The following is a 26,313-nucleotide window of genomic DNA, read 5'->3' on the forward strand; positions in this document are numbered from 1 at the left end:
GCTCAAGATCTGAAGGACAACCACCTGGTGAGTATGATATGGAGGAATATAAAAGGTTAAATGACTATTAAAAACCCAGTGAGACATTATTCTATAATTCTAAGGATATTAAGTAGGATACTCTATAGATACGGTCTTGCCCTGAAGGAACAAATATTTCATACTTTTCCCCAATCCTTAGTATTTTTATTATTAAAATTTTTATTATTAAATATTAATAGTATTTTTATTATTCATTTTTAAAAATTAAAAAGACATTTTTCATCAGAAATTATTTTAGTGTTACAACTAATGTAGCCTCATTTTTAGGAGTACAGAGGGAAAAATATGCTTCTAACAAGACTTAGTATGGGCTTACAGTTTATGGTTAAGTTCTCCTACATTGTTAAATTCTTAACCACACTTATTATATTAAAAAACTCTAAAGGAAATCAAATTTCAATTATATCATGCTCTTGAGAGTAAGGAATTGCCTTTTTACTCATACAAAAAGGATAACAGGTATTAGTGCCATTTGGAAAGTGCTCCACGTAATGTTAAAGAAAACTATCATTGTGAAAAATATAATGTGCAATGTCTGTTGGTAACCACAGAATATGTAAATATGGTGCCAAAGAATTATCCCCTAAAGGATGCCAAATTCCCTGCCATATGCTGTCTTTCACTCTAAGAAGTCTGCTACTGCCAATTTAGCTTATTCTTCATCTTGTGCCCCCAAATCTTGAGAAAAACAACATCCCAGAGCATTCTCAAGAAGTTTTCATTGGGACTGGAGCCAAAAATCACATATCTGTCTCATGGGATCCCTTCTGAGCCTGGATGGAGAAATCATCATGGAAATAATTTCAGATCTCTGTCGCAGGCTGTAAGCCAGAGCTTCCCCAGAGCAGTCAAGAATCCATCTGGGACTCTAGATGAGAATTATTTGAAATCCACAGAGAATGGAGAAAAGGGTTTGGGTCTAATGTGATTCCAATCTTTACAGCTCAGAAGCACTCCCCAAACTCTCATAATTTCCCTAAAGCCACGGGGGGTAAATATTTGGAAGCTTAAATGAAACTAGTGAACAATAAAAGAAAAGGCAGCTAGCCGGGAGTTCCCAGCAATTTCTGTCAAAATTGAGTCATTGTTTTCTCCTTGCTACTCTACATGACAGAAAGTGCTATACAATTCACTTGACTGTAGTTTAATCAGCATGTATTACTATAGTCCAATATTTAGATCTTAAATTTTTAAAGCTTTTTAAGGTCTAGAATAGCACTGTCAAAATAATACTAGTTAAATGTCTTTGGTCTCTTCTCAAAGAAATACATGTTAATCCTAAAACACTGAGGTTTTGTTTTTGTTTTTTGATTTTTATTTTGTTTTGTTTTGTTTTGTTTTTGGTTAGGACTAACAGGTACTCATGAAAAAATGACCAAAATTCTTAAATTATTGACTTTGGGTTTAAATAACCTCTGCTCAACATACACAAAATCAGTCTTATGACTTCACTTACTTTTAGTAACAACTCCCTCCAGTCGAATGATATTGGGATGGTCAAACTGTCCCATAATGCTTGCTTCTCCTAAGAAGTCTCTCCTCTGCTTTTCTGTGTAGCCCACTTTCAGGGTCTTGATGGCCACTGAAATCTCTTTTTTTGAAGGAAGTTTTAAGCGACCACTGCACACCTCTCCAAATTCACCTGTTAGAATGCAGAAGAACAAAACAGGAAAAGGTAAGAAATTATATTATAAAAAATCATCAGTAGGGAGCAACTGTTTTCTCTCAATAATTCCAATTCAATAATTGACCTGCAAGATGTACACTTGTTGGCCTCCAAATTATTTTGGAAGATGGTAATAAGAAACTCCAGGACATCCACAGCCTGGTGGAAAATGGACCTTGTGATAAGCCTCCTATATTTTGAAGTACTACACTATGAATAATGACATGAAAGAATAAGAGGGAAGTCAAAAGTTATATCTATAAGATTTTTTCATTCCTTGTTCTCATAGCTACCATTTTCTCAGGATAATCAACCAGCACCAGCACCAATATAATGGGTTAAAGACTGGATTAAATTTCAGAGGTTTATCACTATTCTGTTTTTACCAGGGCCAATTTAGCTATAAATTCCAGCTCTCTGAAAATGGGAATAAAAGAATAAGCTATCAAGTCATTTTATGGAGTAGGGTGTGTTGTATTATTCACATACTAGTTGTAAAGTTTATTCACATACTAGTTGTAAAGTTCTCTGGGGCTCTGGAAAGAGAAAAATAATCTAACAGTATCGAATCGTATCTAAAGAATTACTGTAGAAATATTTTCTTAGATCCAATGTCTTCAATAAAAAATCTGTCTTAAATGCACAATCAGAATTTGTTGAATATGGAGTGTTGCTGACTTTTACACAGTCTAATTTAATTGATATAAAATTGCCTCGAACTAGTTTGGTCACTATCTTCACATACATTCTTATTGAGAAGATTCACCCATAACACTTTCATTTGATTTTGAGCTCCTTGAGAGCAGAGACCCTTTACATTCATTTCTCTGTCTCCACTGCTGCCACAGTGATTGCCATAAAGTAGTGCCATGCATTGATTGTTCCTCATTCAAGGAAGAAATCCTAATATCGTGTGGATTATTAGATAGGTTTTGTACAACATTTTGAAAAATAGTTTTTAACAGCAAATAAAAGGTTTTTCTGAAAAGAAAAATTATATGATCAAGTTTTAGGCTCTCTATGGAATGGAAAAACATTTTTGGTCCAACCTTTTTACTGTGAGTTTTTGTACAGGGTCCATGCCCCATGGGTTAGCCAGAAAGAAGGTGTCAAGTAGTGAGATACTTCTCTATTTTTCATCCAAGTAAGTCCATCAACCCACAAAAGCAGCAGGTTGTCCTAATGATTTATCAACTGCGTGCCTACAAATGACTTGCTTCTCTCCAGGAAGTTCTAAACTCCCTTAGACTTGACCCTCCCTTGCTCAGGAATCCAGTCTTGCCACTGTTTTCAAAACAATGACTTGTACTGTAACTTGTCAAAGTCACTTAATGTCCAAAAGCAGGTATTCATACATTTATTTAATAAATATTCAGGGCTTCCCTGGTGGCGCAGTGGTTGAGAATCCACCTGCCAATGCAGGAGACACGGGTTCGTGCCCTGGTCCGGGAAGATCCCACATGCCGCGGAGCAACTAAGCCCGTGAGCCATGGCCGCTAGGCCTGCGCGTCCGGAGCCTGTGCTCCGCAATGGGAGAGGCCACAACAGTGAGAGGCCCGCATACCGCAAAAAAAAAAAAAAAATATATTCAGCAATTGGCAACAGTATTACAGATACTATGAAAAACACGGAGATATAATGGTAATAAAGGCAGATCTAATTTCTTCCCCTCAAGGAAGTACAGAGATGATAGTGATATCTGCAGCTAGAGTGTTTTTTAGGATTATGGGGAGAGTTAGGGGCAGAACTTGAGAACACTCAATGATCTTTTTTAAATCAAAGGAAGAATATGCCATTATAGGTGTGTGAGCATTAGGAGAAGTTATGATGCAAAGTAAATCATTGTTAAAATTTGTAAACAAGACTAAGAGTTTCCTTCTTTATGCAGGGTTATTAGAACATTGCCCAAAAGCCCAGTTCACTTTGTGTAAACATTAAGTTTGGGCAAACCATAAGGAGGCATCCATCATGAATTTTCATATTCTGAAAAAAAGTTCTGCCATTATCATGGATCAATAAGGTGTAATGGATTGTGTTTTAAATTTGGAAGTCATGACCATTTATTCTAAGTGACAAGTCACTTGTTAGTTTACAGAACAGACAGTACAGAACTGTGAGATAGAGCATGAATTCTGGAGCTGGCTTATCTAGGGTCTAATTCAGCCTCTGTCACTTATTATCTGTGTGATTTTGAGTGACTATCTTAACCTCTCTGTGCCGTTGTCTCCTTACCTATAACATAGGGACACCAATTTTGTCTACTTTATAAAATTTTTGTGCAGTTAAAGAATTAATGTACATAGAATGCACTTAGAATGCACTTAGAAGAGAGCCAGACACATAGTAAGTGCCATCTAAGTGTTAGTCGTTCTTTCTTCTCTGAGTTCAAACCTACTTTAAGAAAGATAAATATCTATCTACTTCTTAAGAGTTAGATCAAGGTGAAGAATAAATACTAAAGGTCTTTTTAAAATGTCAACTTCTGTATTAATGTAAAAAGAGATGGTTGGGATGATGACGGTGATAACAAGCTTAATGTCATATTGGACAAGTATTTGTAAAGGAAAGAATGTTGTGAAGGTACCTCACTAGGGAGATCAAGGGGAAGAGTTTGAATTTCAAGTGGCCCAATTAGTGTTTCTTCCTTTGTTCTCAGTGGGAGAGCTGGACATATGGACATGTTATCTACCTTCAAAATTCAGAAAATGGTGCTTCAGTAATGCTAGTAATTAAAAAAAATCATAAAATTTAGAAATGTGATTATTTTATCTGATAAATACTAGAAATTGTCACAAATACATTATACTAGACATATAAATGTTACATATTAATTCAATTCTCTTTATAATAACTGTTCTTAAAATAACAGTGTTGGAAAAATTAACAAAGACTGGACAAACGAAATGCCTGATTTTTCCATCTAGACAATTTTACATGGTTCAATTAACTTTGCACCTGGAAGAAACAAAATTTAGATCCTGTCATCTCTAAATAAAAGCACAGCTACAAGAAGTTCATTTGAGAAGATACTACTTGATTTTTAAAATAATTAAGTGCATTAGTGTTTATTTGCCCTTTGAAATAAAATATGCTTTATGAGAATGGGTACACTGTATTTTGATTTAAGGTATACAATGCACAATTGCTCAAAATAAAATTTCTTATGCTAATTTCATTTAAAACAGGAAATAATGCACTTGAGTTTAAGTAGAATGACCCTCTGCAGTAGTCAAAGCCCATTCTCCTTCCACTGTTTTAATAAGAGAAGAAGAATAAAAAGACGCACTGAACAATGCTGTTGTGTCAGCTAAGCACTATACATGAATTATCTCAATTAAACTTCAAAAAAAATCTTAGAAGGCACTATTGTGATCATTAGTGTCTAGCATAAACTTTGAGGTTGAAAAGTACAAGCTTCAGATTTTGGCTTCCTAATTAATATCTATGTGACCATGGGCCATTCACATTTTCAGCTTTTGTTTCCTTATCTGGTGAAATGGAGATAATAATACCTATTTAAAAGTCTAATAAAATTAAAATCATGTGAATTTCTAGCACAGAATAGGAATTAAATATTTTCTACCTTCAGGAAACCTTGAAATAATGGTTGGATTGAGGAATAAAATTAGGAATTTTGGTCATTATGAATTCCTCACTAACAAAATTATACTACCTTGAGAAAGTTAACTCATGCCTCAATTTTAATTTTGTAATTTGCAATATGGGTATAATTCTTCTGGTTATTCAATGTATAAATGAGAGTTTCTGTTATATCTATTTCTCTGTATAAAATTTTTGACAGAAAACTAAAGAGTTAGTCCACATATAGTCTTCTTGTATATTTAATTGACTGTGAAAGTTCTGTCATTGAATAAAAGATTCAGCCTTTTAACAATAGAAGAAAGGTGCTAATCAATTTACCTGATTACTAATTTTTTGTGGACAACATTTTTTTTTTAATTTTATAAGGTATAGGAAGTGGGTAAGAGTACAAATGAAAGAAGGCTGGTCATGAGTGGACTGTGATTGAAGTTGCTGTAGAAATGGTTACATGCAGGTTCATTATGCTATTTTACAATTTAATCTAATTTTGTAGACATTTAAAATTTTACAAAACAAAATGCTAGAAAATGATAGCCTTCAAAATCTTGATTTCGGGCTTCCCTGGTGGCGCAGTGGTTGAGAGTCCGCCTGCCGATGCAGGGGACGCGGGTTCGTGCCCCTGTCCGGGAAGATCCCACATGCCCTGGAGCGGCTGGGCCCGTGAGCCATGGCCGCTGAGCCTGCGCGTCCGGAGCCTGTGCTCCGCAACGGAAGAGGCCACACAACAGTGAGAGGCCCGCATACCGCAAAAAAAACAAAAAACAAACAAACAAAATCTTGATTTCATATTCTATCTTGGTAATGACAAATCATTTAAAGGCTAATCAAGACAGACTAGAATTGGGAGTGTATTTTATAAAGAAATCTTCCAGGTGAAGCATAATCCACCTTGAAGATATATATATTTACAAACAAAATAGGCACAGTTTTATAGCCCTTAATGTGGAAAATGAGACTATTGGCTGCAATGCGGTGTATGTCTAATTTTTTACAAATATGCTTGAAGAAAGAAAGGAAAAAGAGGATCTGTTTAAATCTTTAATGAGCATCAAGGATTATTAAGTGATTAAGTACAAATAGTCTTTCCCTTTATCTCATTGATCAGATACCATTTTTAATGAGTATGCTTTGTCTTACACTACTATGTTCTAGATACCTGGCTTTGTCAATAACATCTGTATATATAAGCTTTTATTAATGCAGAAGGTCCCAGATTTCAAGGTCACAATATGTCTGATCTCTGGACATTGGCTGACCTTCTCTCATCACATTCTCCAGTTGAGTGTGCAAAGTCTTTTGCTGTATATGCTACTGCAACTTCCATGCTGGAGAACAGTGCACTCTTGCGAGGCAGCATTAAAACCAGCATGACAAAACCCCTCTGCACCATGGAGCAGCTGACAAAGCAGAACTATACAAATGAAAGAGTAATCAATATATATCTGGATTAATTTAGGCTGAATTAACATAGATGTACCGTGAATGTGTGTGTTCTTAAGTCTTAGATTGTGAAAAAGGAAGTACTTATTCTAGTTTCCTTTTATGAATTGCTAGTTTCATATTTTCATATTACCTGCACATGTGAATTTTAGGAGGACATAACATTAAGAAAATTGAAGAGAAGATTTATGAAACTATCATTTTATTTAGATAATATATGAATTACTCAGATTATCCTGCTTGAAGAGTAAATACTACTTGAGTTATAAATAATTCTTTAGTGCATAGAAAAAGAAACAGAAAATTATATGCACATTTGTGTAAAAAAGCATCAGTCATATATAGAGCACTTGCAGAAAATGTGATCTGATATGGTATGCATAATTCAAAAAGTTCATTTTTCAGTCTTTCACTCTATTTCCCACATTGACATAACTAGTTTGTTTTTAGAGCAATACTGAAGAATGAGATGACTGTGTACAATTATTGTACAATATTGTTTATTTTTACTTTTGAGTAGTAGTTTTATTCAAATGCACACTGCATATTCTGTGAATGCCATATGTTTATGTGTAATTGTATAAAATATTGTTATTTTATAAATATAATTTTTTGGAAGTACTCAACTGCTATTAATCATATCTATAATTTTTTGGAAATATGCAACTGTGACACTTATTAACACTCCATAGGTGTTTGTTAATGAATTTGTGATTGAGTAAATTAATAATTAGAACAAAAGTATGTCTCTATGAAAATAAGCTTCAACACAAATATTTTAAAACTATATACCATTACAAGCAAGTATTAAAATGGAGCACTTCACATTATTTAAACTATCCTCTCAATATAGCTGTGATGGAATTTGTATAAAATATGTCATTTTAAATTTTATTTTGTGTTGTCTTTGTTTTTTAATTCCAAAGAAGATTCTAGAATTACTTTTTTTCTACAAATCAAAATTTTCACTTAGTGGGTTCATATAAAGTAAGACACACTTTTATCCTGTTAACCCCATTTAGCCATATAGACTTTGTGACACATGATCAGCATAGCCATGGAGAGATTGAGCTGCTGCGGCTGCCCGCTCTGAAATTCAATAAATAGAAAGCTGGCCGTGGTCTCTGAGTCTGTAAGTCTGGCACCTTTGAAATCATTACATTCCATTAAATACTCCTTCATTTATTTACTGCCTGCCTTTCATCATGAAATCAGAAAATGTCCCTTTTCATAGCAATATACTTTGGCCCGAGAACCTGAGCAGTCAATCTCAGGCAGCATTTTTATGCATAGCTGTAGACTTGTAATTAACATACTAGGTTGACAGTGGGATTACTGCGGTGGTTACCTGCTCCAACAACTTTGTCAATGGATATGTTGGTGGCATCCAGTTCCTTAGCAAACTCATGAACTGCTTGGGTAGGATCTTCGTAAGTGTGCGGGTCAACGTAAGTCCTGAGACCTGGAAGTTTTACTGATTAAGGAAAGGAAGAACGGCATTTAGGGAGAAAGCCATTTATAAAATCTTTACCGTGCGAATTTATAATAACATTATTGGTTTTTAAAAAAATTCCCATGACATTAAACCGTAATGAAACAGAAGGAGGTACCACAATGAACTGTCTCTGTAAAAACACTAGAAGGAAAATGGACATTCAGGGAGGGGGTTCTTGAGGAGGGAAAAATGTTTCAGAATTGAGCAGGCCCAGTAATTACTACCAGTAACAGCAGTGAGTGAATGCCATCACACTATCACACATTTGTGACTCTGTAAACAGTGCAGTAACCAAATATCTATTATAGTGCCACATGTGACAATAAAGGAAAGCTTATGACATACTTTCATAAGGCGGAATAGATGATGTAATTAGAGGATATAAAACGGCATGTCTTTCATCTGACACTATTCTGCTCTTATTAACAGTCACAATCAAAATTCCCCACTGCATTTACGTTAAGCTGTGAGTTTATGTATACATAATATGGGTATTATATGTATATACTAGTATAATTTCAATTAACTGAAATCTCATTATGTAGCTTTTCAACATGGTTAAAAGCAATATAAGTGTTCTCTATAAGTTTAATAATTGTGGTAAGGAGCTAAATTCCAAACATAAATCATATTTATGGCTTAGTAAATATAAACTTTCTTCATAGTATATTTATTTATTGAATTTTTCTGAAGGTGAAAAATTTTCATGATGTTCTGCAATTAAAATAGCACAGACAAAAGATACAGAAGAATCATTTTGGATTTGATATAATATTAATAAAATTCCTATCATTTGGAAATATTCATATTTGAAACAATTTGGAATGTTCAAGAAACTAACTTTCTCTGAAAGAAAACTAAATTTTTAAAAAGGAAACCTAAAATCTATTAAAGTACATAAACATGCTCTAACATTAAAAGACACTGTAATTTAACTGCCACAGTATATATACTAATAATATTGATTTTGATTTTAATTTTCATAATGGTGAATAATATTAGTAAAATTATTTTAGCAAGGGACATGGATTCTTTCTTTTTTTTCCTATCACTTTTTCCCAGCTTTATTGAAATATAATTGACATAACATTGTGTAGGTTTAAAGTGTACAATGTGATTGTTTGATACACATATACATTGTGAAATATTTACCACAATAATATTAAAACATTCGTCATCTCACATTATTTCCTTTGTTGTTGTTGTTAGCATGAGAATGTTAAAACTCTATTCTCACAGCAACTTCCTAGTGTACAATACAATAATGTTAACTAGAGTCACCATGCAGCACCTTAGATCCCCAGAATTTGTTCATCTTCTAACTGAAAGCTTATACTGTTTGACCAACATCTTCCCATATTCCCCATCCCTCAGCCCCTGGCAACCACCATACTACTTTCTGTTTCTATGAGTTTGATATTTTTAGATTCCACATATGAGGTCATAAAGCATTTGTCTTTCTCTCTCTGGCTTATTTCATTTAGCAAAATGCCTTCAAGGTCCATCCATGTTGTCACAAATGGCAGGATTTCCTTCTTTTATATGGATAAATAATATTCCATTGTATAAATATACCTCATTTTCTTTATCCATTCATCTGTCAGTGGACACTTAGGTTATTTCCATGTCTTGACTGTTGTGAAGAATGCTATAGTAAACATGGAGGTTCAGATATACCTTTGAGATAGTGATTTCATTTCCTTTCAATATATACCCATCAGTAGGATTGCTGAATCATATTGTAGTTGTATTTTTAATTTTTTGAGAACCCTCTATACTTTTTCTATATTGGTGATACCAATTTACATTCCCACCAACAGTGCACCAGATTTCCTTTTCTACACATCCTTGTCAGCATTTGTTATCTTTTGTCTTTTTGAGAATAGTCATGCTAACAGATGTGAGACAGTATCTCATTGTGATTTTGATCTGCATATCCCTGATAGTTAGTGATATAGAGCTCCTTTTTACGTACTTGTTAGCCATTTGTTCTTTGGAAAAAAAAATGTCTATTCATGTCTTTTGCCCATTTTCTAATTGCATTGCTTGGGTTTTTGCTGTTGAGTTCCTTATGTGTTTGGGGTATTAACCCCTTATCAGATATATGGTTTGCAAATATTTTTACCATCCTATAGATTCCCTTTTCTTTTCCTTAATTGTTTCTTCTGCTGTGTAGAAGATTTTTAGTTTAATGTAGTAATGCTTGTTGATTTTTGCATTTGTTGCTGGTGTTTTGGGGTTCATATCCAAAAATATCATTGCTAAGATCTATGTCAATGAGCTTTTTCTCTATTTTTGTTCTAAAAGTTTTATAAGTTTAGGTCTTATGTTGAAGTCCTTAATTCATTTTAAGTTACATTTTGTGAGTGATGTAAGATGATGGTGTAGTTTCATTCTTTTGCAAATGAATATCCAGATCTCCCAACATCATTTAGTGAAGAAACTATCATTTCCCTATTGAGTACTCTTGGCTCCCTAGTTGGCCATATGCATGAGTTTATTTCTGGGCTCTCAATCCTGCTCCATTGGTCTATGTGCCTGTTTTATGCCAGTACCATACTGTGTTTATTACTATAACTTTGTGATATAATTTGAAATCTGGAAGTGTGATGCCTCCAGCTTTCTAAGATTGCTTTGGCTATTTGAGGTCTTTGTAATTCCATATGAAATTTGGGATAGTTCCTTCCACTTCTCTGAAAAATGCTGTTGGAATTTTGATAGAGATTGCACTGGATCTATAGATGGTTTAGGTACTGGGGCCATTTTGACAATATTAACTCTTTAGATCCATGAGCATGGGCTATCTTGTGGTTTATTTGTGTCATCTTCAATTTCTTTCTTTGTTTTTAACATCTTTATTGGAGTATAATTGCTTTACAAGAGTGTGTTAGTTTTTGCTTTATAGCAAAGTGAATCAGCTATACATATACATATATCACCATATCTCCTCCCTCTTGCATCTCTCTCTCCCACCCTCCCTATCCCACCCCTCTAGGTGGTCACAAAGCACCAAGCTGATCTCCCTGTGCTATGTGGCTGCTTCCCACTAGCTATCTATTTTACATTTGGTAGTGTATATATGTCCATGCAACTCTCTCACTTTGTCCAAACTTACGCTTCCCCCTCCCCATATGCTCAATTCCATTCTCTATGTCTGCATCTTTATTCCTGTCCTGTGCCAAGGTTCTTAAGAACCACTTTTTGTTTTGTTTTTTTTTAGATACCATATATATGTGTTAGCTTATGGTATTTGTTTTTCTCTTTCTGATTTACTTTGTATGACAGTCTCTAGGTCCATCCACCTCATTACAAATAACTCAATTTCGTTTCTTTTAATAGGTGAGTAATATTCCATTGTATATATGTGCCAAATCTTCTTTATCCATTCATCTGTCAATGGACACTTAGGTTGCCTCCATGTCCTGGCTATTGTAAAAAGAACTGCAGTGAACATTGTGGTACATGAATCTTTTTCAATTATGGTTTTCTCAGGGTATATGCCCAAGAGTGGGATTGCTGGGCCGTATGGTAGTTATATTTTTAGTTTTTTAAGGAACCTCCATTCTGTTCTCCATAGTGGCTGTATCAATTTACATTCCCACCAACAGTGGAGGAGGGTTCCCCTTTCTCCACACCCTCTCCAGCATTTATTGTTTGTAGATTTTTTGATGATGGCTATTCTGACTGGTGTGAGGTGATACCTCATTGTAGTTTTGACTTTCATTTCTCTAATGATTAGCGATGTTGAGCATCCTTTCATTTTTGTTGGCAATATGTATATTTTCTTTGAAGAAATATCTGTTTAAGATCTGTCCATTTTTGGACTGGGTTGTTTGTTTTCTTGATATTGAGCTGCATGAGCTGTTTGTAAATTTTGGAGATTAATCCTTTGTCAGTTGCTTCATTTGCAAATATTTTCTCCCATTCTGTGGGTTGTCTTTTCATCTTGTTTATGGTTTCCTTTGCTGTGCAAAAGCTTTTAAGTTTCATTAGGCTCCATTTGTTTATTTTTGTTTTTATTTCCATTTCTCTAGGAGGTGGGTAAAAAGGGATCTTGCTGTGATTTATATCATAGAGTGTTCTGCCTATGTTTTCCTCTAGGAGTTTTATAGTGTCTGGCCTTCCATTTAGGTTTTTAATCCATTTTGAATTTATTTTTGTGTATGGTGTTAGGGAGTGTTCAAATTTCATTCTTTTACATGTAGCTGTTCAGTTTTCCCAGCACCATTTATTGAAGAGGATGTCTTTTCTCCATTGTATATTCTTGCCTCCTTTTTCAAAAATAAGGTGACCATATGTGTGTGGGTTTATCTCTGGACTTTCTATCCTGTTCCATTGATCTACATTTCTGTTTTTGTGCCGATACCATACTATCTTGATTACTGTAAGTTTGTAGTATAGTCTGAAGTCAGGGAGCCTGATTCCTTCAGCTTCATTTTTCTTTCTCAAGATTGCTTTGGCTATTTGGGGTCTTTTGTGTTTCCATACAAACTGTGAACTTTTTTGTTCTAGTTCTAGTAAAAAATGTCATTGGCAGTTTGATAGGTATTGCACTGAATCTGTAGATTGCTTTCGGTAGTAGAGTCATTTTCACAATGTTGATTCCTCCGATCCAAGAACATGGTATATCTCTCCATCTATTTGTATCATCTTTAATTTCTTTCATCAGTGTCTTATAGTTTTCTGCATAATAGGTCTTTTGTCTCCTTAGGGTAGGTTCATTCCTAGGTATTTTATCCTTTTTGTTGCAATGGCAAATGGGAGTGTTTCCATAATTTCTCTTTCAGATTTTTCATCATTAGTGTATAGGAATGCAAGAGATTTCTTTGCATTAATTTTGTATCCTGCTACTTTATCAAATTCATTGATTAGCTCTAATAGTTTTCTGGTAGCCTCTTTAGGATTCTCTATGTGTAGTATCATGTCATCTGCAAACAGTGACAGTATTACTTCTTCTTTTCCGATTTGGATTCCTTTTATTTCTTTTTCTTCTTTGATTGCTGTGGCTAAAATTTTCAAAACTATGTTGAATAATAGTGGTGAAAGTGGACGACGTTGCCTTTTTCCTGATCTTAGAGGAAATGGTTTCAGTTTTTCACTATTGAGAACGATGTTGGCTGTGGGATTGTCACATATAGCCTTTATTATGTTGAGGTAAGTTCCCTCTATGCCTACTTTCTGGAGGGTTTTTATCATAAATCGGTGTTGAAATTTGTCAAGAGCTTTTCCTGCATCTATTGAGATGATCATATGGTTTTTCTCCTTCACTTTGTTCATATGGTTTATCACATTGATTGATTTGCATATATTGAAGAATCATGGCATTCCTAGGATTAACCCCACTTGATCATGGTGTATGATTCTTTTAATGTGCTATTGGATTCTGTTTGCTAGTACTTTGTTGAGGATTTTTACATCTATGTTTCATCAGTGATATTGGCCTGTAGTTTTCTTTCTTTGTGACTTCTTTGTCTGATTTTGGTATCAGGGTTTGCTGGCCTCGTAGAATGAGTTTGGGAGTGTTCCTCCCTCTTCTATATTTTGGAAGAGTTTGAGAAGGATAGGTGTTAGCTCTTCTGTAAATGTTGGACAGAATTTGCCTGTAAATCCATCTGGTCCTGGGCTTTTGTTTGTTGGAAGATTTTTAATCACACTTTCAATTTCAGTGCTTGTGATTGGTCTGTTTATATTTTCTATTTCTTCCTGGTTCAGTATCAGAAGGTTGTGCTTTTCTATGAATTTGTCCATTTCTTCCATGTTGTCCATTTTATTGGCAAACAGTTGCTTGTAGTAATCTCTCATGATTCTTTGTATTTCTGCAGTGTCAGTGTTACTTCTTTTTCATTTCTAATTCTGTCGATTTGAGTTTTCTTTCATTTTTTCTGGATGAGTCTGGCTAGTAGTTTATCAATTTTGTTTATCTTCTCAAAAACCAGATTTTAGTTTTATTGATCTTTGTTATTGTTTCCTTCTTTTCATTGTCATTGATTTCTGATCTGATCTTTATGATTTCTTTCCTTCTGTTAACTGGGGTTTTCTTCTTCTTCTTTCACTAATTGCTTTCGGTGTAAAGTTAAGTTGTTTCTTTGAGATTTTTATTGTTTCTTGAAGTAGGATTGCATTGCTATAAACTTCCTTCTTAGAACTGCTTTTGCTGCATCGCATAGGTTTTAGTTGATTTTTCATTATCATTTTTATTTTTAAAATTTATTTATTTTTGGCTATGTTTGTCTTTGTTGCTGCGTGTGGGCTTTCTTTATCTGTGGTGAGCGGGGGCCACTCTTCGTTGTGGTGCACAGGCTTCTCATTGTCGTGGTTTCTCATGTTGTGGAACATGGGCTCTAGGCATGCAGGCTTCAGTAGTTGTGTCACGTGGGCTCAGTAGTTGTGGCTTGCAGGCTCTAGAGCTCAGGCTCAGTAGTTGTGGTGAACGGTCTTAGTTGCTTTGCAGCATGTGGGATCTTCCCAGGCCAGGGCTCGAACTCGTGTCCCTTGCATTGGCAGGCGGATTCTTAACCACTGAGTCACCAGGGAAGCCCTCATTGTCATTTATTTCTATGTATATTAAAATTTTCTCTTTGATTTCTTCAGTTATCTCTTGGTTGATTAGTAGTGTATTGTTTAGTCTCCATGTGTTTGTATTTTTTACAGCTATCTAGTCTCAATGCGTTGCGGTTGGAAAAGATACTTGATATGATTTAAACTTTCTTAAATTCACCAAGGCTTGATTTGTGACCCAAGATATGATCTATCCTGGAGAATGTTCCACGAGCATTTGAAAAGAAAGTGTATTCTGTTGTTTTTGGATGAAATGTCCTATAAATATCAATTAAATCAATCTTGTTTAATGTATCATTTAAAGCTTGTGTTTCCACATTCATTTCTATTTTGGATGATCTCTCCTTTGGTGAAAGTGGGGAGTTAAAGTCCCCTACTATGAATGTGTTACTGTTGATTTCCCCTTTTATGGCTGCTAGCATTTGCCTTATGTATTGACATGCTCCTATGTTGGTTCATAAATATTTACAATTGTTATATCTTCTTCTTGGATTGATCCCTTGATCATTATGTAGTGTCCTTCTTTGTCTCTTGTAATAGTTTTTATTTTAAAGTCTATTTTGTCTGATATGAGAATTGCTACTCCAGCTTTCTTTTGATTTCCATTTGCAAGGAATATCTTTTCCGTCCCCTCACTTTCAGTCTGTATGTGTCCTTAGGTCTAAATTGGTTCTCTTGTAGACAGCATATGTATGGATCTTGTTTTTGTATCCTTTCAGGCAGTCTGTGTCTTTTGGTGGGAGCATTTAATCCATTTACATTTAAGGTAGTTATCGATATGTATGTTCAATTACCATTTTCTTAATTGTTTGGGGTTTGTTATTGTAGGTCTTTTCCTTCTCTTGTGTTTCCTGCCTAGAGAAGTTCCTTTAGCATTTGTTGGAAAGGTGTTTTGGTGGTGCTGAATTCTCGTAGCTTTTACTTGTCTGTGAAGGTTTTAATTTCTCTGTTAAATCTGAATGAGATCTTTGCTGGGTAGAGTAATCTTGGTTGTAGGTTTTTCCCTTTTGTCACTTTAATTATGTCCTGCCACTCCCTTCTGGCTTGCAGAGCTTCTGCTGAAAGATCAGCTATTAACCTTATGGGGATTCCCTTGTATGTTATTTGTTGCTTTTAATATTTTTCTTTGTATTTAATTCATGATAGTTTGATTAATATATGTCTTGGCATGTTTCTCCTTGGATTTATCCTGTATGCGACTCTGCGTTTCTTGGACTTGACTATTTCCTATCCCATATTAGGGAAGTTTTCAACTATAATCTCTTCAAATATTTTCTCAGTCCCTTTCTCTTTCTATTCTTCTGGGACCCCTATAATTCGAATGTTGGTGCATTTAATGTTGTCCCAGAGGTCTCTGAGACTGTCTTCAATTCTTTAAATTCTTTTTTTCTTTATTCTGCTCTGTGGTAGTTATTTCCACTCTTTTATCTTCCAGGTCACGTATCCATTCTTCTGCCTCAGTTATTCTGCTATTGATTCCTTCTAGAGAATTTTTAATTTCATTTTTTGTGTTGTTCATCATTGTTTGTTTTTTAGTTCTTCTAGGTCCTTGTTAAACCTTTCTTGTATTTTCTCCATTCTATTTCCAAGATTTTGGATCATCTTTTCTAACATTACTCTAAATTCTTTTTCAAGTAGACTGCCTATTTCCTCTTCATTTGTTAGGTCTGGTGGGTTTTTACCTTGTTCCTTCATCTGCTGTGTTTTTCTCTGTCTTCTCATTTTCCTTATCTTACTGTGTTTGGGGTCTCCTTTTCACAGCCTGCAGGTTCATAGTTTCCATTGTTTTTGGTGTCTGCTCCCAGTGGCTAAGGTTGGTTCAGAGGGTTGTGTACGCTTCTTGGTGGAGGGGAATGGTGCCTGTGTTCTGGTGGATGAGGCTGGATGTTGTCTTTCTGATGAGCAGGACCATGTCCGGTGGTGTGTTTTGGGATGTCCGTGGCCTTATTATGATTTTAGGCAGCCTCTCTGATAATGGGTGGGGTTGTGTTCCTGTCTTGCTAGTTGTTTAGCATAGGGTGTCTAGCACTGTAGCTTGCTGGTCGTTGAGTAGAGCTGGGTCTTAGCATTGAGATGGAGATCTCTGTGAGAGCTTTTGCTGTTTGATATTGTGTGAAGCTGGGAGGTCTCTGGTGGACCAATGTCCTGAACTTGGCTCTCCCACTTCAGAGGCACAGGCCTGACACCTGGCCGGAGCATCAAGACCCTGTCAGCCACACGGCTAAATAAAACTTTCTTGGCCTTTCACAGGTAACCTGACTCGGACAGAATGGACAGAGATGGGTAGGTGGAACTCGTAGAGTCGCAGGCACCTCCAATGCGTCAAATCTGGGCAGCTCCTCCCAGAAAGCCACCTGTGACTTACACAGGATCCCCAGTTGGGACATGGATTCTTAATGGTGATATACTTTTTCATTTAGCACACTATATTATTGAAGGTTTTTTTAATATCCTAAAATAAATAAAATCAGAGATTATCTTTTTCTTATATCACTTTTTCTTTTAATTAATTTATTTATTTTCAGTTGCATTGGGTCTTCATTGTTGCATGCAGGCTTTCCCTAGTTGCAGGGAGTGGGGTCTACTCTTTGTTGCCATGTGTGGGCTTCTCATTGCGGTGGCTTCTCTTGTTGCAGAGAGCAGGCTCTAGGGCACACAGGCTCAGTATATGTGGCACACGGGCTTAGCTGCTTCGCAGCATGTGGGATCTTCCGAGACCAGGGCTTGAACCCATGTCCCCTGCCTTGGCAGGCAAGTTCTTAACCACTGCGCCACCAGGGAAGTCCCTGATATCACTTTTTAATAGAAGAATCTTATTGGCAAAATTGCAGCTGAACATTCTGGAATTACTGAAGATTCTTTGAGCCAGTTTTGTATAATAGGTCATATGAAATAGGTGTAGGGACTGTGATGACAGCAATTGTTCCTGAGAGCCTTCATCACCATGGACATTTGACCAATGAGTCCAGGATTTCAGAGTCTGGGCTAAGACATGATTAGTTTGTTGATCTACAGGATGACTTTGTCAATGCCATGTTATATCACATAATAATTTATGTTCCTGGGAAGCTTCCATAGAGGTTTTGAGTAAAGAAATATAGGCATAAGAATAAATGGATTATGAAAGATGGGAAGTAAAGACTATTTTCCTTAGCTACTTCTTCAGATGATTTTGAGACAGCAAGATGGAAGTGGGAGGTGAGGGAGCACATGGAAAATGTCGCAGAAGATAGGTCAGCGCCACTCCTGCCTCTGCCTGTTGTTGACCCTGACACTGCAAAAGACTGGCCACTCTCCATCCAGAGGCAGAGTGTAGATAATTTGAGATGACACCCATATCTAGGGAGTCAACATCCACCGAAATGGGGAAATAGTAAGCTTTTGCCCTTTCTTTGGGCAAACTGTGAGTGGAGTAGCTTTTGAAGAACTCTACTTTTCTAGTTCTTCCACTTTGAATAGTGCAGCACAAAGAATCTGCTTGGCATCAGAGAAAGAAAGCTCTGGAAAACTTGCTCTTCAAGTGCCTAGCATTGAGGGCCTGTTATTGTAGTTAGTGCCCAGGAAATGACAGAGACTATCGCCATTATCAGCATCGTCATGTTAAGAATGCTTATTCACAAATATGAATATCATTGAGGTTTCCCAGAGACAGAATTTGGGCTTAGAAATGCCCATTTCTTTGGAGCTCACGCATCAGTTTGCATGCTTCTGCTGTTTATTATAAACATCATTTCTTCCCATAAAAACAGTCACTCTTTAGTACAGTGGTCTACTATAATTTATTATCACACTAAAACTCTTTCTACATTATCAGTACTAAAACACTTTACTGTTGAAACAAGCAAACAGATTAAGGAAAGCTATCATACTTTTCTTGCTTTGGGGTAAGGAAAACAGTAAAAGTAACCATAGATTTAATAAAAGACATTAGGAAATGAAGTCTTCTCAGAATCTTTTTGTTTAGTCAATTTGGTTACATTTTAAAGAAGACACGTCAAATGGAGGCTAGAATATGTGATCATCCAATTTTGATTTTCCCCTAGTCATAGTAAAGTCAGGAAATAGTAAGGTAAGAAAATCTAGCATTCCTTTCCAAGGGAAAAAATAGCACTTTTAAAAATAAGGTGAAGAAAAAAGAAAAGGTGAAAATGAAATTTTTTTCTGGTAAACAATCACAAATATTTTACCTTGCTGAACTTAAGGAAATCAATTTGGGAGAGACTTACTGGTAAAATAGGGGTATGGGGTTAAGAGATACGAAATACTACATATAAACTAGATAAGCAACAGTATATAATGTTATCGCACAGGGAATTATAGCCATTATCTTGTAATAATTTTTAATGGCATATAATCTGTAAAAATCCTGAATCACTATGCTATACATCTGAAACTAATATAATATTGTAAATCAACTATATTTAAATTAAAGAAAGGAATTGACAAAGAAGATTATAAAATGAGTTGTTAGGAACAATGTCTCAAACATTTTAAATAAGCGCTGGCTTCAAACAGCCTTGAAAGTGTGCTCTAGAGTTACCATTCCGTTCCTGTCAGCCCTAGAGAGTATATGTATTACTAACTAATCTAAAAATTAAATAGTCATTCCCAAATAAAATCAATCAATTAATTGTGATTGATTAAAGTTAAGTAAATTGCTTTTCTATCTGCATGGCATTTAGGGAAACAATACAAGTATAAACACACGCACACATCTCCAAGCAAAATGGTCTGTTCACTGTGGGAGCTTTGGCTGCTGATTTTTAACTGCTGTCCCCAGAGGTTCCAGGAATCAGGTGATTCAGGATGCAAGCACATAATCCCTTCACACCAATAATTAAGGGCAACACACAGAGTAACTGGGCTGTGTCAAGAAAACCAGATAATAAACACATGCACACGTGTTAAAGTGCACTACTTTACAGCTCATTCTGTGCAAACACAGTAATTTACATTTCCATTTTACCAGCATGAGTTGCCCTAAGGATAGCAAAAAAGTAAAAAGGCCCAGCCAGAGAGGGCAAGGGGACAGGATCTTAGGAGGTGAAACACATTTCTTTCCTTTTGAAGCAATATTATAGGATTTGTAACAAGGCTGGAGGGAATAGTTCATAGCTAGAGCTTTTCAAAGTAATACGAAATAAATGGTCTGAAATAAACCAGCTGTAGCATTAAGATGCAGAAAGTTTATGACATGCATATACTTTATGCCCTTGCAGCTAGGATAAAACACATTTCTTTTTTGTTTGGCTATCATAAGGATATTATGCATTTGAAGAAAATTAAAGTTTCATCAAACTTCACCATAAAAAGCAACAGCTAAAGCAGATTGAAGTGATAGAGAAACCTGCTTACAATTGGCACACAGAAATTTATCAGTGCTGCAAGTTCATGAGGTGTACAATTCCTGTATAAAGAACCAAATCAATATGGTCTTGTCCTAAAGACAATATTTCCATCGATTGTCCAACTCAGATTAAGAACAATTTAATCCACAGGAATGCAACTACTCTGGTTAATTTATGCATGGTGAATGTGACTCAGTGTTTTGTGGGATTGTGAAGAAAAAGCTAGATAAATATCCTGTGATTTGTTCATGCACTCTTTTAAGACTTTTGAGTTGGTAACCTAACTAATCTGGAATGAGATATTGATATTAGGAAGGTGACACTTGGGCTTTTTTGTGAATTATTCTACAATGACTTCAATGAGATGGACAAAACAAACAGTGCTCTCTGCAAACGCTGCCATTCTGTCCATCCTACTTCAAGTTACATTTGGGAAAACATCTTTTTTTTTCAATCTACTATATGCCTCCTACATGGTAGCAACAGGTCATCAGGTTTTTACTGTAAAGCTACAACTTTTATATGGAAAGCCAATTACTGCGAAGTATGTTGAACTGAAAGCTGTTTTCAGAAAGCAAAAGTGAAAGCCAAAGAAACTAATGCTTGCAAGACGATATTAGTTACATTGAGATTATTTGAGAGCTTATAGGCATGAGTATGGTCTCTGTACTAATTTCCTTGAGAACATGCTATTCCCTTTAAGGCTGATGATTAGTAATTGCCACAATAATCCAGCCATAGTTTGGAAAAGCAAAACACCTGGAATGATTTGTTTCACCAGAAGAAAAAAAAAAGTGAGTCTTTTTATTAGATATAAACACTTTGTTTCTTAAAAGAGTATTTCTTTCAGAGAAATATTAAAAACAGACTAAATTGATTGGTAGTAAAATAAGGGGCAAAAGCCCTGGCTTTCCTACCAGTTGGATATCATGTAACTCCAAAATAAACAGTTTATTCTAAAGGCTCTCCCCTGGTTGGTTGACAAAGTGGAGTAAGCCTTTCACATAAACAGAGGTTGTTTATATTTACTTGGCAGTTAGGAAAGGGAAAAGGCTCCTATTTAGATTTTAGCAAATAGTTAGTAATAAGGAAATTGAAGATATGCTTTGCCTTTCAGCCATGCAGAGCCGACTATAGTATCTACTCCCCATCACGTGCATTACTTGAATATAAACCACCAGTTACCCTTCACGTTAGCTTAAGTATGCTGAAATGCAGCCATGTAAAAATTACTTAATGCAGAGCCGTGGATTCCCTTCTCTGTTTAAAATAAATTTGACTTGCTCAATTTTCCCATACAACTACTTTTGAATTCTCTTTGTCATGGGGGAAGTTATCCAATTACAAATCAACAACTGCTAAAACTGAAATGGTAAAGCCCAAACGGCAACAAATAGTTTAGAAACTTACAATGTCCATTCCCAAAATGAAGTCTTTTTTCATCCGCACCATGTTTTGACTTGTTATAGCCACAAAACCTAGAGGTAAATCAAAGGAAGAGAACACAGAAAGCAAATATACTTAAAACAATTATCTATGTTCAGAATGTACAAAGCACAAAAAAATAAAGCGTTTTGCACAAACAATTAAATGCTTTAGTGAAAGTTTAATGACTTCATATTTTCTAAATCCTCTAGAGAAAGCTTCTTTCTCTGGGGACCCTGGAGAGCTGGCTAATGAGGAGATATGGAGAGATGCTTCCCCACTGTGCAGGCCCCTTCAGTTCAGTTTTTATAATGGCCCTAGAAAGTGTTTATAGTATTTTTTTTAAAAAAAACGACTGCTGTTAGAATAAATGAAGGGTAAAGTTTCCATTGTTAGTGATTAGTGCTGTGCAGTGTTACCAGTGTTCTGGGTGAGGAAGTGTCAGGGAAATCTGGGGTGTATTTGATGAGAGAAGGGATAATTGAAAAAAGAAAGTAAAAACCAAGAGGGAGGTCAAAAGAGAGAGGTGGTGGGTGTTGGAGACTGGGGCAAGAATTTAATGAAAAAAAGAAACTCGAAACTAAAGATGGAGAATCAAAAGAAAGGAAGGAAAAAAAGAAAGATCTACAATACAAGTGGAGACATTCTTATTGGTAAAATATTTTACTGACCACACTTTTCAGATTTTAGTGGCAATTGAGGGGAGCAAGCAATGCAAGAATGAAAGTAAGTCATAAGACACTCTGTGAACTCACCTCCCAATCAAAACGTAGGTGACAACTGCGAGGAGAATAACTGCTACTGCCGCTGAAATGGCAATCATTACCACTTGGCTATTTTCCCCGGAAATGGAGAAAGCTGTGAGGTTGGAGAGAAAAAACAAGAAACGACCAGGCATTAACACATCATAACTAACATCTACATGAAAACGTTGACAAATTAAGTCCTATTTATTTTGCTTTTACCTAAAATATGGCTTGCTGTCTGATACAATGTAAAAAGAATTCTTCACTGAGTGTAAAAGATAGACATTTTGTATAATTTTACTTGAAATTTCTGATTAATAATTAGATTAATTAGTATTAATAAGATAAATACTCCGCTTTCATTGACATCAATCAAAACTATATGGGCATCTACTGCATAAAATATGCTGGACTGGTTTTCTCTATACTCATTGGCAAGAAACTCATCAAATAAACAGTAATTATCAGAGAAATATAGACAATAGGTAAGATTTCCCAGAATGAAACTATAAAAGCGTTCTTATTAGCTTGTTTAGTCACCAGTATCTGTATTTATTTAAAAGGTGGTATAATACCTGTCCTATGGATCTCAACACATCTTACCAACAAATTGTTCCTGTCCCTGTATTTCCTATCTTTGTAGAGGGCCCATCACTCATTCACTCACCAGCATGAGGTATTGGCAAAAATTGCCCAGGAGCCAAATCTGGCCTGCCATCAGTTTTTTTTTTTTTTTTTTAAAGAAGATGTTGGGGGTAGGAGTTTATTAATTTATTTATTTTTGCTGTGTTGGGTCTTCGTTTCTGTGCGAGGGCTTTCTCTAGTTGTGGCAAGCGGGGGCCACTCTTCATCGCGGTGCGCGGGACTCTCACTATCGTGGCCTCTCTTGTTGCGGAGCACAGGCTCCAGACCCGCAGGCTCAGTAGTTGTGGCTCACGGACCTAGTTGCTCCGCGGCATGTGGGATCTTCCCAGACCAGGGCTCGAACCCGTGTCCCCTGCATTAGCAGGCAGACTCTCAACCACTGAGCCACCAGGGAAGCCCTGCCAGCAGTTTTTGTATAGCTCAGACGCTTAGAAGAATTTACATTATTTTAATGGTTGCAAAAAGTCAAAAGAAGGTTCTGTGATATATGAAAATTATATAAAATTCAAATTTTTGTGTCTATAAATAAAATTACATCGGAACACAGCCACATTCATTTATTTGTGCATTGTCTGTGGCTGCTTTTATGCTACAATTAGCCAAGTTAGGTAGGAGCAACAGAGACTGTATGTACACAAAGCTTAAAATATTTATTCTCTAGCCCCTGACAGAAAATGTTTACTGACCCTTGGCCTAAACCAATGATTCTCTAACGTTAATGTTCACATTAATCATTTGAGGACCTTTTGGAAAAAGCAGTTTCTGATTCAGTCAGTCTGGAGTGGGGACCGAGACTTTGCATATCTATGAGCTCCCAGTGATGCTGCTGATTCCAGACTACAGCATTTTGAGTAGCAAAGATGTAGACCGTAAATATAAAGTCACCTTGTCCTCTCCCTCTCCTGATTTTTCTATATCCCATTAATCACCAAATTCTTCTAAATATTTTCGTTTCTGTCTTCACTTCTCTCTTGGATTACAATAAGAAATTCCCAACGGATCTCTACTTGCAGGCCTTTCCTATCTTCTACCTGGCCACCAGAGTATTCCTTCTAAGCCATGAGTTTGATTACGTCATTCTCATGCAGGGCTCTCCATCACTTTCTGGATAAAATGCATGTAAAACCATTTAGGATCTGTTCTCTGCCTAAATGCCCAGGCTCATCTGCTAACAAAATCCATAAGCATTCTAATCTCTACACTTTCTAAAATATATACAGTTCCTGGAACATTCCCTCTCATGCACTCATACTTCGATATTTATTGTTTTTGTAGTAAATGCTGATTAAACAAATGAATCAGTGCTGTATCGAAAGAAAAGCTCAGAAGAGAGGGTTTAGTTATACTATCAGCTCTCCAGAAGCCAATATCACATCTTGAACCTGATGAAAATCGAAGGTTGGAAGTTTTTCTCTAAAATAATGCAGTTTAGGGAATAAATGATGTAAATAAAGAAACATGGCAGATAGGCTGTTAAAAGTTTTCTAAGCACCTGAAAAAAAGAACTCAGAGTGTGGCAAGATGGTATACTCATAATATAAACTGTTGCAAGCACTTTATTCTTTGCCACCAGAAAACTATTGTTTGTTTACACCACCATGGCAGTTGTGGGAGTGCCTGCTAGGATCTCCCTACTGCCACGCCTGCAGTGGGCAGACAGCTAGCAGCTGCTGCACCTTCAGGATCCACTGCAGCCACGCTCTCCTCAATGACAAAACATGGCAAGGGGACTGGAGCCAGGCCATTTCCGCCCAATGCAGGGGTCCTGTAAGGGCAATCTTCATGCTGAGGCTCCCCGTTGGTTTGGTGAGACCCTCAGAGCTGCACTGCTCTCTGAGGCTCCTTCTCCTCAACTCTCTGCCTTATCTCTGTCTTCATAGATGGCTGCCCTACATCTCAGTCTCAGGTTCTGCTTGGCCATTTCTGTTCCTCCCCTTTTATCTTGTATCTGTATCCCCACACCCTCTGAAGCTCACACAATTCCACCTTAATATCTGCTTCACAGAAGACAGGGACTGATACATTCCTATCCACTGGCTATAGATCTGTGAATCATTTGTAAAATAACTTAACCTTGTAATTCAGTAATGCTCCATGAACATATAATAATCACTTTATCTCATGCTTTTCACTTTGCATACTGTAGCAACCTATAAAGAGCAGCAAGTTCTGAATTCGCTGGTAAAATTTTAGCCAGTTTGTAAAATAAATGTCAGTGAAACTGGGAGAGGAAACATGATAGAAAAAAGAATTCTCTATTTCTTTTCTTGTCAAAGATAGGATTAAACTAGACCTCTCTACAATTTCCTCTAGCTCTAAATATCTATGAATCCCAGAGACCATCTAAAAGCACATAACCAAATCAGATCATTTCTTGTTACTGAACTGGCAAACATTTGAATGAATAGTATTGATTAAATTGTGTGTTCTACAGTTGTCTAATAATTTCATGAGGCATACTGGCAAAAACTGATACCTATTATGTCTTAGGAATTCAGTTTGAATATGTTTTCCCACAAGCAAACTGCTCCATCTCATTCTAGTCTCTTCCAATTTTTGTCCATCCTACACATGCTGTCCACTCTCTCTCCCTAAAGCAGACTGGCGAGGAGCTCGTTCTCGTGAACCAGAATGACTAGCTTTGTACCAGTCTGCTGTGTGACATAATAATATGATTGCTGTGAGGATTAAAGGAGTTAATACAAGTTAAACACTTAGAACAGTGCTAAACATACAATAAGGGTTTAATAAATGTTATATATTTTTATTATTTCATTTTCCCGGTAAAGAATTGGCAAAAGTACTCCATATCCCGCAAAATTACATATGCATATCTAATCTTGGTATATAAAGTTCTCTATATAATGATTCCATTCTACCTTTGTCAGGCTTTCTTAATGTCCCCTAAAAATAGGGTCCAAGAGATTAAAGTTGCCGCATACCTATTCATTCAAAACAACAAAAAGGCAGTATGAAACATTTAGGAGTGCTCACTAAATTGTCCCTGGGCTAATCTTCTTGAATAGTAATATCCAGTAGAATCCTCCATTTCCAAATCTCAGCTGTATCCCACATATTTTTGCTCTGGAAATTCCTTGGATGTTCAAATTATGTATGATTTATTTAAACACAAAACAAACACACACACAGACACAGACACACACACCCCGAGTGCTTACTATACTATTATACCAGGTAATATTTTAAGCACTTTACAAACAACAATTAATTTAATCAACATAAAAACCCTATTGAGTCATGCACAATGATCTTTCCCAATTTCCAGACAGGGCAGCTGAAGCAGTGAAAGTTGAAGTGGGCTTGTCAAGGTCATCCCGATACATG

General features: G+C 36.1%; 1 protein-coding gene across 3 annotated transcripts in view; it reads right to left on the minus strand.

Annotated features, from left to right (window-relative positions):
• Positions 1–26,313, minus strand: part of EPHA3 (EPH receptor A3) — a 356,916-nt gene that overhangs the window by 51,548 nt on the left and 279,055 nt on the right. For all 3 annotated transcript variants that reach the window (XM_059064499.2, XM_059064498.2, XM_067034877.1), the window contains 4 exons: positions 22,333–22,435; positions 21,563–21,630; positions 8,100–8,225; positions 1,499–1,684 (listed from right to left, as the gene is read on the minus strand). In XM_059064499.2, the coding sequence (XP_058920482.1) occupies positions 1,499–1,684; positions 8,100–8,225; positions 21,563–21,630; positions 22,333–22,435 (483 nt within the window). The remainder of the gene's footprint in view (positions 1–1,498; positions 1,685–8,099; positions 8,226–21,562; positions 21,631–22,332; positions 22,436–26,313) is intronic.

The sequence above is a fragment of the Kogia breviceps genome, chromosome 5 (genome assembly GCF_026419965.1).
Source record: "Kogia breviceps isolate mKogBre1 chromosome 5, mKogBre1 haplotype 1, whole genome shotgun sequence".
NCBI classification, from domain to species: domain Eukaryota; kingdom Metazoa; phylum Chordata; class Mammalia; order Artiodactyla; family Physeteridae; genus Kogia; species Kogia breviceps.